The sequence below is a fragment of the Amborella trichopoda genome, chromosome 12, assembly GCF_054954075.1.
Source record: "Amborella trichopoda isolate Santa Cruz 75 chromosome 12, AtrichopodaSantaCruz75HAP2 v2.0, whole genome shotgun sequence".
NCBI classification, from domain to species: Eukaryota; Viridiplantae; Streptophyta; class Magnoliopsida; order Amborellales; family Amborellaceae; genus Amborella; species Amborella trichopoda.
The window spans coordinates 26,905,703-26,919,939 of record NC_142347.1 but is presented as its reverse complement, the minus strand read 5'-3'; the positions used below and the strand labels follow the sequence as shown (position 1 = coordinate 26,919,939).

The 14,237-nt window shown below is 38.4% G+C and overlaps 1 protein-coding gene across 1 annotated transcript; it reads left to right on the top strand.

Moving 5' to 3' along the window:
- The first annotated feature begins 11,975 nt into the window (after positions 1 to 11,975).
- LOC148779502 (putative xyloglucan endotransglucosylase/hydrolase protein 6) lies at positions 11,976 to 12,927 on the top strand. The gene is made up of 3 exons (XM_088854238.1): positions 11,976 to 12,044; positions 12,169 to 12,365; positions 12,514 to 12,927. Exons 1-3 carry the CDS (start codon positions 11,991 to 11,993, stop codon positions 12,902 to 12,904), a joined length of 642 nt encoding a protein of 213 aa, XP_088710364.1. The 5' UTR covers positions 11,976 to 11,990; the 3' UTR covers positions 12,905 to 12,927.
- The last annotated feature ends 1,310 nt before the right edge of the window (positions 12,928 to 14,237 follow it).

The following is a 14,237-nucleotide window of genomic DNA, read 5'->3' as shown; positions in this document are numbered from 1 at the left end:
TATCAAAACTAACCACCCAATAAGCATTAAATTCAATCTTTAAATACGTAACTAAAACACCCAATAAACATTAAATTCAATATCCAAATACATAAGTAAAACACCCAATAACCATGCTAATTTAAAAGTAATTGTCCAATGGGCAAATATATCAGATAAAAAAGAAATTCTAAAATGAAAGGCACCATAACCACGTATATGATAGGAACTTCATGAAAAAGAACAGAACCCACCATTAACATTTCTTAAATAAATATAAACTAGAAAGGATTTAGATTCTAAATTATTGGCACCACGATGATCAGGGGTTTGCATTGAGAAAGCAACACAGAACTATACAGCACAAGATTCTGAAGTAATAGATTGAAAAATTGAAAAATATCTACGCAAACCTATATCCAAATGTGCATAATAGATCGCTATAGGAAATAAATCCATCTACGTGTTAATCTCAAAAAAGTGTACAGAGAGAGAGGGTTTTGTAGAAAACATAGAGAAAAAGAGAGAAAATAGTGAGAGAGTAGGAAATCAGAGGGAAAGAGGAATTTGTGTGATTAATAGGGAGAAAGGGAAATTAGAGGGAGAGAGGGTCTAATATTTCTTTTTTTAGGGTTTCTTCTCCTCATACAGAGGATAGAGAGATGGTAAGAGATGGGCAAAATGAGAGAGAGAGAGAAAAAAAATAGCTATTGCTAGAGAGGAAAGGGACTACTTTGCAGTGAATAACGAGCGGTGATTCGGCAGGGACGATGGAGCGGTCCTTCAATGACAAACGATGGTCATAGTGTCAGGGTTTCTGAGGGGCTATTGGAGCTTCAACAAGGACAGGTTATTGGAACGCTGCTGGGGCTCACGGTTGAGGGGTTGATGAGTCCTTATGCAGATATGAAAAAAATAAATTATGAGTCCTTATGTGGATGAGAAGAAAAAAAAAAACACCATATTAAATGTCATATTTCGGTTCTGTGACAGGTATAGATGTTGGGTGTGTTTTTAGTTACATGCAAAACTAAATGCATTGTAATGCTTAAGAACGATATGTCAACTAAGTCTCATATGAGACTTAATGAGAACGAAATGCCCCACATGATATAAGATATATGATATGATCAAGATACATCATATAGGAGGCCTGATATGCCTAAAGAATCTTGATTCATCAATTAATCCCTAAATGTTCTAACTCACAATTGATGAAGATATAGTGTCAATAGCTCATCAGCTAAGCATATTCAAGGTTGACTTAAAATGATAAAGTCATCTCATCTTGAGAAAATTTCTAGGACACATATACTCCAAAGACTCTATGCACACTTATCCATGTGATTTATGGGAGAACAGATACGTTTTAATATTAGCATTCACTGTTAGTTATGCACGTGTGTTATAAATTATGGTTTATGACGAGAGATTATGAAGACGTTTCTATTTGAGACGGAACTCCGGAAATGCATATGTTCTTTGGCACATAAATGCCTCTCTGCTGGATACTGGAGGAGTTCCAAGTGAGATGTGTTATGACTTTTTAAAATCCCTGAAAGATATTGAGGTAAATCCCTAAAAGACATACATGTTGAGGCTTTAAGTGCCTTAAGGTCCAGGAATGATATGACTTGGGCAATATTTAGACCTAGCTTAACCCATGTCTATGTCCACCGTCAATTCGGATATGCCTTGACTGACACCCCAAAACTTGGTATTTTTGGGATTAAGCTGAGACTCTCAGGAACTCATGTTTGACGCAGTATGACCCTCTCCCTGAAGTTTCGTACCAATCGGAGGTGGATTAGCCCATTATCCGTATAGCCCAACAGTTGGAGCTTTAAAAGCCCCATGCCTCGTGCGTTCCAAATAAAATGATACTTGGCTATTGAAATTGCAATTTCTCCCTTAATAGGAGGAATTTTCCATTGAGATCAAGACCATTGGATTTTTTATTTAATAGTCTATCACACTTAAAATATGTGGAACTATTTGATACAAGTAAAGAAAGCGTTCAGAAATATGTCTAGCTGGATGAGCAGAAGATTGAACTAATGAGCAATGAACAGGGACGTATCCTAAATTTTCTCACGAGAGAACCCTGCTAGATTGCTACTCTATGCATTTAAATTTGAAGTTAATGTTGATCATATGTGAATGAACAAATCCACAGGCCTAAAAGATAAGTATGAATTTAAATTTGCATATAGTTGAGATGGGGTTTAAAGGATCAACTCATAAATTCAAAATTGCATGAAGCCTCAAGCTTGAACTCAAACCTACGTGAGACCAACTCACCGAACTCAAACTTCTTCCCATGAATTCAAATACGAATCCGTATAAGACAAGGATGGAAATGAGGATTCAGCGGGAAGGTTGAAGAAGAGATAAACATCATCAGGAGATCAACGGTGGAGATCAAAAGATATTGTTTAGTAGTTATCAAGAGGAGATTGAAGCTTATCACTTGGTGAAGACAATAAAATCCCCGTTAACACTATAAAAGCCCCATTAAAACTATATTGTTTTTGTAGTTATCAAGAGGAGATTCAAGCTTATAACCTGGTGAAGACTATAAAAGCCCCGTTAGCAGTCAAGAGGAGGGGTTTGCATATTTTCTTTGAGATAGACACTCCATTGGAGGAGCTATCTCATCTCCACATCTTTTATTCAATTATTGATTACAGTGTTGAGATAAAGTGAGAAAAGGAGAAAGAAAAAAGAGATTGATTCTATGTTCTAAATATCCACTTGAGACCCGTTCTCTAAAAACGAAACTGACATAAGATCAACATCCCTACCGTAGATCAGGTATATGGGTTAAGGCCAATATGAAGGCCTATTTGATGTTATGGCCTTTTTTATTTAATATGTTTGTATTATCTTTTTAGAAACGAATGTATTGGTCTCAAGGCTAGAATCAAAGGTAATTGGCCACATCTACTTCTGTTGTACTATTTGGTCAACGTAATTTGTAAGAGGATTAAACACTTGGACCTATTCCGCTCCCAATAATATAAAAAACCATGTGTTTCTGTTATATGGAAATGCATGGGTACATTTGGCTCTGAATGTTATGTTCTCTGGTAAAGAAATTAATTGGAGTCTACACATGTTTTAAGTATTTTAAAACATCCATATCCTTTTTTATGACATTCACATTTCGGAGCATCCAATAGAGTAATCCAAATTTATGTGAATTGGCTTATTCCAACATTTTTGGTGGAATAAGGTTAGGATTTTTAAGGCAAAACAATTGGCTTCTCCACCAAACTATCTTATCCGCATGGAGTTGTGCTAACCTACCAGTAGAGTAGGCCCGAAAACCTAGATACTCTTCTCTTAGAGAGTCGAATCCAAGTACCCAAGCAGACCCTTAGAGAAACCTGAGACTCTAACATGGTATCAGAGCAAGGTCCCGATTTGGTACTTTGTCTCTCAAGTATCGTGTCACTACTTATGTCTGCTTACATATCCTGTATAGCCCAAACCATCACAGTCGAAATCGCCAATCTACCCAGTTTCTTTTCAAATCAAGGATCAATATGCCCAGACTACCTGGCTCTAATCAGATTACCAAACCTAGTCACTTGACCTCTGATCTTGTTTCTCTTCCTTCATCTCTGTTTCTTTCTATGGTATTCTCTCAAGTAAACGATTTTTTTTGGCATGCATCCTTCCTAGCTATTATTCCCTACTTCTCTCTCTAAAATTCCTCCCATTATCACCTTTTGCTTCAACATCACCACCCAATAAACCTTTGCCTCTATTCCATTGTTATTTCTTTTTTTGAAATTATCTCTTTGGTTTATCGTCCCGTTTTACATTAATCAGAGCCTAGTCTATGATCTCTGATCTATTATACCTATCTCAGCAAGATATAAAATTCTCTTCAAACCCTTTGAAACATTGGCATTCTTCCACTCTATCGTTCACCCCGCTTACACTGGCCTAGCCATCCAAATCTGCTCCCCCTCTGAAGTCCTCTACTCACCCAGATCTATCTTAGCTGGATTCGAAAACCGGCTTCCAAAACTACTACACAAAATCCGCCTACGAAAAACCAACCATTCAAAAATGGCTTATGAAAAGTCACTATGAAACCCTCTGTCTCTAAAATCTCTGAGATCTGCTCTAAAATCTCCCTTAAATCTTTCATCTTATTCATCCTCCTCCAGATCTAATCCTCTCTTGGTCTTTGCAGCCTCTTCCTTGCCTACTCTCTCTGTTCTTGTCTACAAGTTGTTGTAACAGTCTCGGATTGGACCATCAGAAACCAGTTCACTATCAGAAACCAGTTTATCATATTTTTTAGGCCCCTTTCACTTATTTCAATTATCTCGAATTTTTTCTATCTTTGGCGAAGATCTAAAGTATTTTTTTTTCTATATTGTTGAAGTCTGCTAATCTATTATTGCTCCAACTTCTATGTTTTGGCCTTTTGTTCTTAAGGCTTGGTAATCTGGCATTGCTCGAGCATGTCTTGGATCTTACCGTTCTGAGCTCTGAATTAAGTTACATTTGTGTATGTTGATCAAGCAAAATGAAGTTGTGCACCTGAAGATCCAAGTACACGTTTTCAAAAATTGTGGTCCAAACTCCAGCTACTTTCTTTCAAAGCATTTTGAGTTTGAGGGAAAGTGAAAAGGAAAGTATATATAATATATAGGTTAAATGGAAGATGTATATTGTAATCAGTGTGTATGGGAATGGTAGGCACAATATTTTGTATTTTATGGCAACTCTGGATATAGTTTAGGAGTATGTCATTAATTTCTATTATTGTCATGTTTTATTTCTTTATATAAGATAAGCTTGTATATTGATATAGATTAATGGACACGGAGAGTCTCTTCAAAGAAACTTAGGACTCTAAGAAAAAGGAGGTGCATACATAAGTGTTTTGTCAAAACATGAAAACATGCATACATATTTCAGCGCGCTTAAACTTGCAATGAGTATGTAGGGACTTGGCTGAGTAACGCTGCCTTTCCCTATACACAATTCAACTCGTGTAAACTCATAATGAGTGCGTTGGGAATGGGATGAGTAATGATACCTCGCCCATAGGGCGAGGCGTAATCCTGATGGGTTTAAGTATATAGTGGTTACAAATACTTCTTTAGAAGAGTTTGTTACTTTTCATGATCATTTAGGAACTTTCATATTTTTTTTTTCCTTTTTCTAAAAATTTCTAAACTATTTAGGTATAAATCTACTTTCTTAATCCATATTTTACAGCATTTTTTTATCTTATTTAGTTTCCTCATGTTTCTATGAATCATTTTAACTTTTCAGATTTTTAAAGATTCTTTAGTGATTTTTTTCCCTTTTTTTTCATTTTTTTGGAGTTTACCTAACTCGGTTTAAGTCCACCTAGACATTGTCAAGTTACTCAGCTCGGCCAAGAGTTGATTTCCTTGGCCGAGTCGATTTTTTGTACACTACTCAAAATGTTAATTTATTTTTATAGTTGTTTTGTATGAATTAATCATGTAAATTTAAATAAGATTGATAAAAGCCATTATTTGTTATGTGTTACAAGTGATTTGGGCTTATTTTTAACTATGGCACTACGAACACTCAAGCATCTACATTGATTGCTAGTAGAACTGATATTATACATAGGAATTAAGTTGTGCATATATTTTGGGAGGGAAAAAGTTTGTATAAGCTTACAATTTTGATTTTTAGAATTACGGTGCAACTTAAAGATCCATCAAAAAAGGATGTTTAAATGTTAAAATGCTCTCTAATTGATCATCTCGACAACAAGATATATGAAAATAAAAAAAAGGTGATTTCGAGTCCTAAAAATAGTGCTTCTTCAAATATAGTATCTGCATCGTCTAGTTTCAAGATATTTATATATTTACATATCGACTGGATTTGAACTACCTTTTTTATTTTAAAATTTTATAATTAGAGATGAATATAGATTATCATGCCATCCTAATAATTTTTTACAACTAAATTATATTTTACTAAAAAATTTGGAGGTGTGCCTCATTTTGATTTTTTAAAGTTGCAACCTTATACAAACCATATGAAATACCCAAGTCAATTAACTTGCACTATCCCCTTTTCGGAATGACAAGTCCACTGATAAGATGACGTGACTACCAGTGATAGGCTCCCTAACGAGAAGATGGGGGAGATGTAAGAGTTGGAAAAGGGAACGAAGGAAATCGCGATGAATAAAAGGAAATTTACATATAAATGAATTTCCAGGGCATATTTAAAACACAAATAATATACTTTTAATATTACGCAAATGTTTAGCTTTCTTTTTTTCTTTTTCTTTTTTTCTCGAACTCAATAGTTTGGATATTTGGTGTCCTAATGGTCTTTCTAATATTTTTTTTATGTTCAGTAGGAGATGGTTTTGGATATTCAATGCCTAAATATTTTTCCAACATAGAAAGTTTTTGTAAAAGTGGGTCCAGACATTGGGTGTCCAAACCTGCCCATTTGATTTTTTGTCTTAAGTGGGATATGGGTTTCAAGAATTGGTGTATGAAGCTACCTCCTACTTAAAAAAATGTAGGTTAGGGGATAGCTAATTTTTTTAAGCTGCTCATTTGTAGTTTCTTTGCAAGTGGGGTGGATTTAGAGTTCAGACATTTAATATGAAAATATTTCAAACACTTATGCAGCCATAAATCAGCAGGTTTGAACACCGAATATCTGTACCAGCCCCACTTAAGAAGAAAAGAGGAAAAAGAAAAAAAAAAAAAAAAGCAGATTTGGACATTGGTTGTCTAAACTAACCTAGTCATTTTTTTATTAGAATATGGGTGTTATAAATCATTATTAACGTACTTGTATCCCCGGGGTGAATAAGAAGAGAGCCGGTAGTAGCCTGGTTCTGCTGTACCCAAGACACCGTCAGACCACAGGAACACTATAACAATAGGCCTAATATTGGACGACCTCTGAAGAAGTGTCAGAATGGCCTCAAAGTGCAAGAGAAGGTAGTTTTGGATACCTTAACGACACCTGTAAATTTTGGTTGCGTTCTGACATGTTTTGTGATGATCAGGACAAAACTCAATTTGTCAATCTAATGCCTATCATGCTGAAAATATACCCTATAATTTTTACCCCATTTTTTGGGTCTCAAAAGAGTATCAGACCACTGCCATTGGATCTGAAAATTCGAAAAACCCCTAGATACAAAATTTAGGCTCAAGCGCCTCTAGGACCATTCTTGGTCTAACTTACTATAAAAAGGTGGGTTTGACACTATCGCAGTGCAACTTCGATGAATCAATTTCTATTTATGGAAACTGTGTTTTTTCATTTTGTGATGATTTTCAAATGCTCATAACTTGCTCATTTTGGATCTAATTAAGCTCAAATTCGAACACGAGCTGGATCTTGACGATACACTCACTTTGACATATGACATGCATCATGGCGTGGCTCGAAACGAGAGAATTCTTAGAGAGAAGATAGACTCGAAACATGAAAATTCAGATTTTAAAAAGAGGAATATCACATTCTTTGAGAGGCTATAGTTCTGAAACCTAATGTTAGATCGTCGAAGGTATGGTTCCTTTGTGACCGTGCTTCGAAGAGCTACAATTTGATATAATTTTTGCAAATGATCGGAACCCGGATGGACTTTTTTGGTCATTAGAATTATATTTTCTGGCGATTTTCCAAAATTGGAGCGTGCTCAAATGGAGACCAAAATGGACGAAATTTGTCACAAAATGATTGTGATAGTAACCTCTTCAATTTATGATCAAAATGAAGATCTTGAACATCATAGATCATGTCAAATCGGTGGTCGAAGGATTACAAGTATATGCAAATCGGTGGTTGAAGGATTACAAGTATATGGAACTTGACCGAATTTTGGGTTCTTCCTTAAAAATCCATTTCAAGACGATCAAAGGGTATCAAAACGCGCATAATAGTTCAAGCATCGATTTTACGACATTTGATTGATCGAATTGCAACCGTAAACATCTGAAAAAGCTCTCGAGGCCTAGCAAAGGCAAGAGGCCCCTAAGAGAGGGATGGTTTTGTTATTTGTTGAAAAGTGTTGAGGGTATTTTGGTCATTTGGTAAAAAACAAGACTAATATTGCAATTCATTTAATGTGTATTTTTGACAAATTTGGTTGTTTTTTAGCAATCCACTCTTGTTTTAGGGTTGCTCTAGATAAAGAACTTAAGAAATTTATAAATCAAAGTTTTGAAGTATAATAAAAAAATTAGGCTTTTGCCCTTCAAGCCTTTGCTTGTTCATAGTTTCCAACTTCAAGAGAGAGGAGAGAGAAAACTTTCCCACTTTGGGTAATTGCCCTTGGACCTCCCACTTCCAACTCCCAACTCCCAACTTTCAAACCCTCCACTTCCAACTCCCAACTTCTAAACCTCCCACTTCCAACTCCCAACTTCCAAACCACCCACTTCCAATTCCCAACTTCCAAACCTCCTACTTCCAACTCCCAACTTACAAGCCCCCTGCTTCCAACTCCTAACTCCCTAGAACCTCAAACTCCCAACTACCTAGAACCTCAAACTTCCTACTCCCTAGCCTTCCCAACTTCCAACTTCCTACTCCCTACACCAAACACCTCACCTTAGATCATCATACACCCTATCTCATACACTACCCTAACCTACTTAAGTTCATTCATCTTAGACCTAGACGCAGACCTTAATCCCAAAGGTCAAGATTTCTCTCCAAGAAGCACTCAAAAAGAAACCTTAAAGGCGCATATAAACCCAAGCCGGTCGAGGTCCACTTTCTCTCCTCCTTCTTTTTCTCTCTCTTTATTCTTTATTCTCTTCTTTCTCTTGTTTACTTAAACAAGGGGATCTTTGGGTTAAGGACTTTCTGATGGGCTAAGCCACTACTTCGCTCTGGGTAGCAAGGCTTCGAGCCTAGGACTTTCCTTTGTCTCCGGTAATATCTCTTAGGAGAGGTTATACTAAAAGGCTGCCCAATTACCGGGCCTCTTATTTTTCTCTCTCTTCTTTTTTTCTCCTTTTTTCTTTCTTCTCACTTCTTTCCCTTTCTTCTCTCTCTCTTTCTCTTTCCTTCTCTTACTCTCTCTCCCTCTGTCGCCCAAAGTCATAAATGCACGCCATAGGCACAACCGTCTTCTCTCCCTCTTTTTCCCTTGCTCACTCCCTCTTTCTCTCACCTAAAAAGATACGGACCCACACCTAGGGCGGGCCCAGCTTCTCTCCTGCTCTTTCTCTTATGTTCTCTCTCTCTCTCTTGCCCAAAGCTACAGACCCCACTATAGGCAAGTCCGTTCCTCCTCACTCTCTTTCCTTTATTCCCTTACTCTCTTTGTCCCTCGCTTAGCCAAAGACCCATGCCCTAGGTGGGTCTGTTTGACCTCTATATCTCTCTCCCTCTTATACCCTCTCATGCCCTTGCCAATTCATGGACCCGTGCCTTAAGCGCGTTCGTCTCTCCCTCTCTCTCTCTCTCGCATCTTCTCTACCCCTCATGCCACGGACCTGCGCTGTAGGCGGGTCCATCCACTCCCTTGATATCTCGCTCTCTCATCACCTCTCTCACACACCCACCTAGACACAGACCCACACCATTAGCGGGTCCATCTCATCTATTCATCTTTCTAACGCTCTCACTCTTTTACTCCACTCTCTCTAGCTCCCTCTCTCTTATCCATTCTTCCTTTCCCTCACCTCTCACTCTCTTCTTTCTAATATACTCGCTTCTTATCTTCTTCTTTCTTCTCTCTTCACTCTCTACTGTCTTTTCTCACATTCCACTACTCTCTTTCATCTCTTATAAATCTACTTCTGTCATACTCTATCTATCTTTCTAAACTCGGACAACTCTCGTGAGGCTCTTCGAAAATGATTTTGCGATAATCTAGAACTGTAGACTTCACTCTCTAACATCGAAAGTGATTTCTCGATAGTTTAGAACTACATGCCTCACTCTTTAGAATCCTCTAGAGTACTATTGAATTTGGTCTCGAAGTCTAGGGACCTTTCCGATTTTCTTGGTTACCTCCTTATAGAGGGAATGCCGAAAAGATATCTAAGTTTTGAGGGGCTTCTCTTTGTTATATTATCATTGCTCTCCCATAGCATCTCTTATTTCTCGGTTCGCCTTCTTCTTAGTCACTCATTTGGGAGCCTATACGGAAGTGAGCTCGCGATAGTCTAGATCTACAAACCGCAGTCTCCCTTTGCAGAAGTGAGCTCTCGATAGATTAGAACTACGAAGCACATTCTCTTGAATCCCCTAGGATGCCTGTGGCCTCCAAGCCTAGTATCTTTCTTGTCTCTGGTAATATCTCTTAGGAGAGGTGACGCCGGAAGGCCACCCACTTTCTGGGTCAGTTTCCTCCTTTGTCTTCTCTACTTCTTCTCTATCCACTCTCAACCCCCTCTAACCCTTATACTACGCCTCCAATCTACCATGTAACTACAAATAGGAGGAGATTCCAAAAGATATACCTTGAAGGCCATTTTTAGTATGTGGATTCAAGTGTTGTGCAGTGAAGTGAGGGAGCTGAATTCAAACCATGTTGCAAGGACATCTAGAGGGCTTTCAAAATGATCTAAGATGGCGAATTGCTCAGATGTGTTCCCCGACCCCAAAACAAGGAGGTAGGTGCACGAACCCTTCTTTATCAATTAAAATCTCTTTCTTTGTTGCTTTCTATCCGTATGTCACACACACGCACACACATGTGCGTGGAACCTGCGGTTGTTCGAGAGAGAATTTGTCCGACCGGATCACCCATATTGGGCTGACCCGAGATGACGAGAAATCGGCCCGACCAACGGTTTCATAAAGCAATGTCCTAAATTAACTCTCACTTTGAAAAAAGAAAGAAAAAAATGTACGTGAGATGGCACCGACATTGGGTTTTTGAGCTTTTCTCTCACTCAATAAAAATAAAAGTAAGCTGGTTCTGATACCCAATGTTCAAACATGTTCTCTTTTGATTTTTTAAGTGAAAAATATATGTGTATATTTGTTATCTGAAGCTGGTCACTTACAAAAGAAAACCAAAGATGAAGCAATTCAGACAATCAATATCTTAACCCATCTCCCATATAAAGAAAGGGTCATAGCTTGAATGCTCTTCCAATTCCCTAGTACTTTGAGTATAAAAGAAGGGTTTTGTTATGGTACTTTCATGCAATATTAATAGGTAAAAGTTTATATAAGGGTGAGGCCCTAAATAATCAAATAAAGGTGCATCTCAAAAGTTCACTAAAAGTTATTTCGATGATAAATAATCATCAAATTGATCATCCCGACCTCAAGATGTATATACATGAGAAAGAATCGATTTCATGTCTTGAAAATAGTACATCTTATTATACATTTTCGGACCGTCACTTTTCCAAATTTTTTCAAGTCTACACCTTTTTTGTAGCTTTAAATTTTATAATGTGCAATACATTATAAAATTTTATATTTCAAGTCGGGGGCAATGCTATTAAAAAAATATAATACTTTTCATAATACGAAATAACGAAATTCACATATAAATTTCCCAATAATAGAGACAGTGAAAGTGAGAAACCCATGAAAAGACATTTGAGGGAAAGTTGGGAGAGGGTCCCGTGGAGAGCTGGAACATAGCATAGAAGAAAGCTGTCAATTGTCGTCAGTTGAGAGCCTGGAGAAAGCGAAATGTGATAGAGAGGCGGCGCTTCCTATAAATATCTCTCCATTCCATCCCCCTCTCACCAAGCGCTCTCTCTCTCTCTCCTTCTCATCCTCTGCATTTCTTTTGTGGGGCAAGTGTGTGCAAGACCCGCCACATTTCTTTAGGATTTCCGAATCACATGGTCAGACTCCCACATTAGGCAGATACAGGGAGGATCGTCCAACTGGTCCTTGATCAGTCCTCTGGTATTACTTTCTACTCATTCTTCTTAGCTCTTCATGCTTCAACAACAAACACCATGTCTGAATGATTCTTTCCATTTTGGAATTTAGGCTGTGGATTCGCTTCAAAGAACCAGTACTTGTTTGGACGTGTGAGCATGAAGATCAAGCTTATCCCTGGTGATTCAGCGGGGACCGTCACGGCCTTCTACGTAAGAATTATACTGCGATTAAGATGATCGAAGAATAATTCAAACACAGACGATAGTATTCTCTTTCTTCTTCATTGGAGTCAATAGATATGGTTATCTTTATTTAACTTCTTTTTTATTGTAGATGAATTTCGACACTGATAATTTGCGGGACGAGTTGGATTTTGAATTCTTGGGCAACATGTCGGGGCAGCCTTACACTGTGCAAACAAATTTGTATGCTCATGGGAAGGGCGATAGAGAACAGAGAGTCAATCTTTGGTTTGATCCCTCAGCTACCTTTCACACTTACTCCATACTTTGGAACCACCACCATGTCGTGTAAGTATACTGCAGTATGGGACCGATCACTCATCTGAATCCTTCCAATGCTCTGTTTCTTTTAACTCATGGTTGTATCATATGTATCAATGGATTCTTAACCATGAACTCAATCCATGGGTCTTCCTGAACATTGAAAAAATTTCAGGTTCTCTGTCGATGATGTGCCTATCCGGGTTTACAAGAACAACGAGGTGAGGGGGATCCCCTACCCCAAGTCCCAACCCATGGGTGTCTACTCCACTCTTTGGGAAGCCGACGATTGGGCTACTCGAGGAGGGCTGGAGAAGATCGATTGGTCCAAGGCTCCTTTCTACGCATACTACACCACCTTCGACATCGAAGGGTGCTCAGTACCTGGGCCTGCTGCTTGTGCTTCAAACCCTATCAATTGGTGGGAGGCTCCAGCATATCAAGAACTTGATGCTCTCCAAGCCAGGCGATACAAATGGGTTAGAATGAACCACCTTATTTATGACTATTGCAGTAATAAATCTAGGTACCCAGTCCCCCCACCTGAATGTTATGCCGGAATTTAGAGGATTTCTCTTGCATGTTGCTTTAGTATTCCTTTAGTATGCGGTTTTTTTAAACTGTCCGTAGGATTAGAGAGCACGATGTGTGACTAAGATATGGGGCGTGCGACCTCAGCCCTTTTCCATGGCGTTAGTTCAATGCTACGTGATCTTCTATTTATATTCCTTGCATGTAAACTGTGAAAGTATAAGGAGAAATGGTGTTATGTGTAAAGAAGATTGAAGTTGTGTTCATGTTCATTTGGGAGTGGAGCAGCAAGCTTCCGTGGCTGTTTGCCGGGGATGGGCTTTGCCAAAATAAATGATGCATGTTTGTTTTGTTAAAGCCGTCCATGCCGGACCATAGTTCTTTTTGTGGTCCATGTTGTTCCTCTATCACTTCGAATTTGTGCCGATCAATTCAAAGTAGTGAAGTAAGTCAATGGTCATAACTAAAGGCAAAGCTTTCTATGCGGTGGCATATGGGTTCCCATCCATAACACAGATTGGAATGCGACGATATATCTTGTAAAAAAGTCATAAAAAAAGTAGGAGATTGGGTAACCGATTCTCCATTGGACTCCGCGATCCTGCGAAAATGGAAAAAAAATTGTCGGAATTCTTGTGGCAAACATAGCTCTCTCATTTGGCGGTCCTGGTACCTTTGTCAAAAAAAATTCTCCCATTTTCTAGATTTCGTAAATGTTTCTAAAATAAATTGGAACTCTACAAATGATGACCGTCTTATTCATTTATCTTTGGTTCAAACCGATGATATAAGGGTGGAAACGGGCCGAGGGAGCCATGGCCCTGGTTTGGCCCTTCTCTCCATAGGACCGGCCCATGCCCAGCTTGGCCCTACAGAGCCAGAACTGAGCCATAAAAAAAAAAAAAAGAAGAAGAAGAGGAATGGACATGGCTACTCATGCTGCCACTAGACTAGCCCGGCCATTGGGCCACAATTTGTGACCCACACCCTACTTTTTTATTATTACCAGCCCTACGATAATAATTTTATTTGTGTATCTTTGGATCAAACCTAATCTTTTTTTTTTATTTGAGGAAATCATGTATTGACACTATTGGGGGGAGAAAGATGCAGTTGAATTACCAAATGAGCACTCATTTGCTTGAAATTACAAGTGGTCTTTTTTTTTCCCTTTAGTTGACAATTCTTATTTATTGTCCATTGAAACACGGGTCAGCTCTATGAACTCCCAAAACCAAACTCCAACCTTTCTTCGCCTCATTTCTTCTTTCTAATGCTCTCTTTCCTCTCTCTACAACTCTGAGCCCTCTTTCCACATAGTAGCCATCTCAAGCCACAGCCTAACGGGTTTGGCTGGCTAATCAGGTA

Coding starts and splice junctions, on each gene's coding strand:
- LOC148779502 (XM_088854238.1), top strand. CDS start 11,991: ATGAAGATCAAGCTTATCCCTGGTGATTCAGCGGGGACCGTCACGGCC. Junction 12,045..12,168: donor GGACCGTCACGGCCTTCTAC/GTAAGAATTATA, acceptor TTTTTATTGTAG/ATGAATTTCGACACTGATAA. Junction 12,366..12,513: donor TGGAACCACCACCATGTCGT/GTAAGTATACTG, acceptor AAAAAATTTCAG/GTTCTCTGTCGATGATGTGC.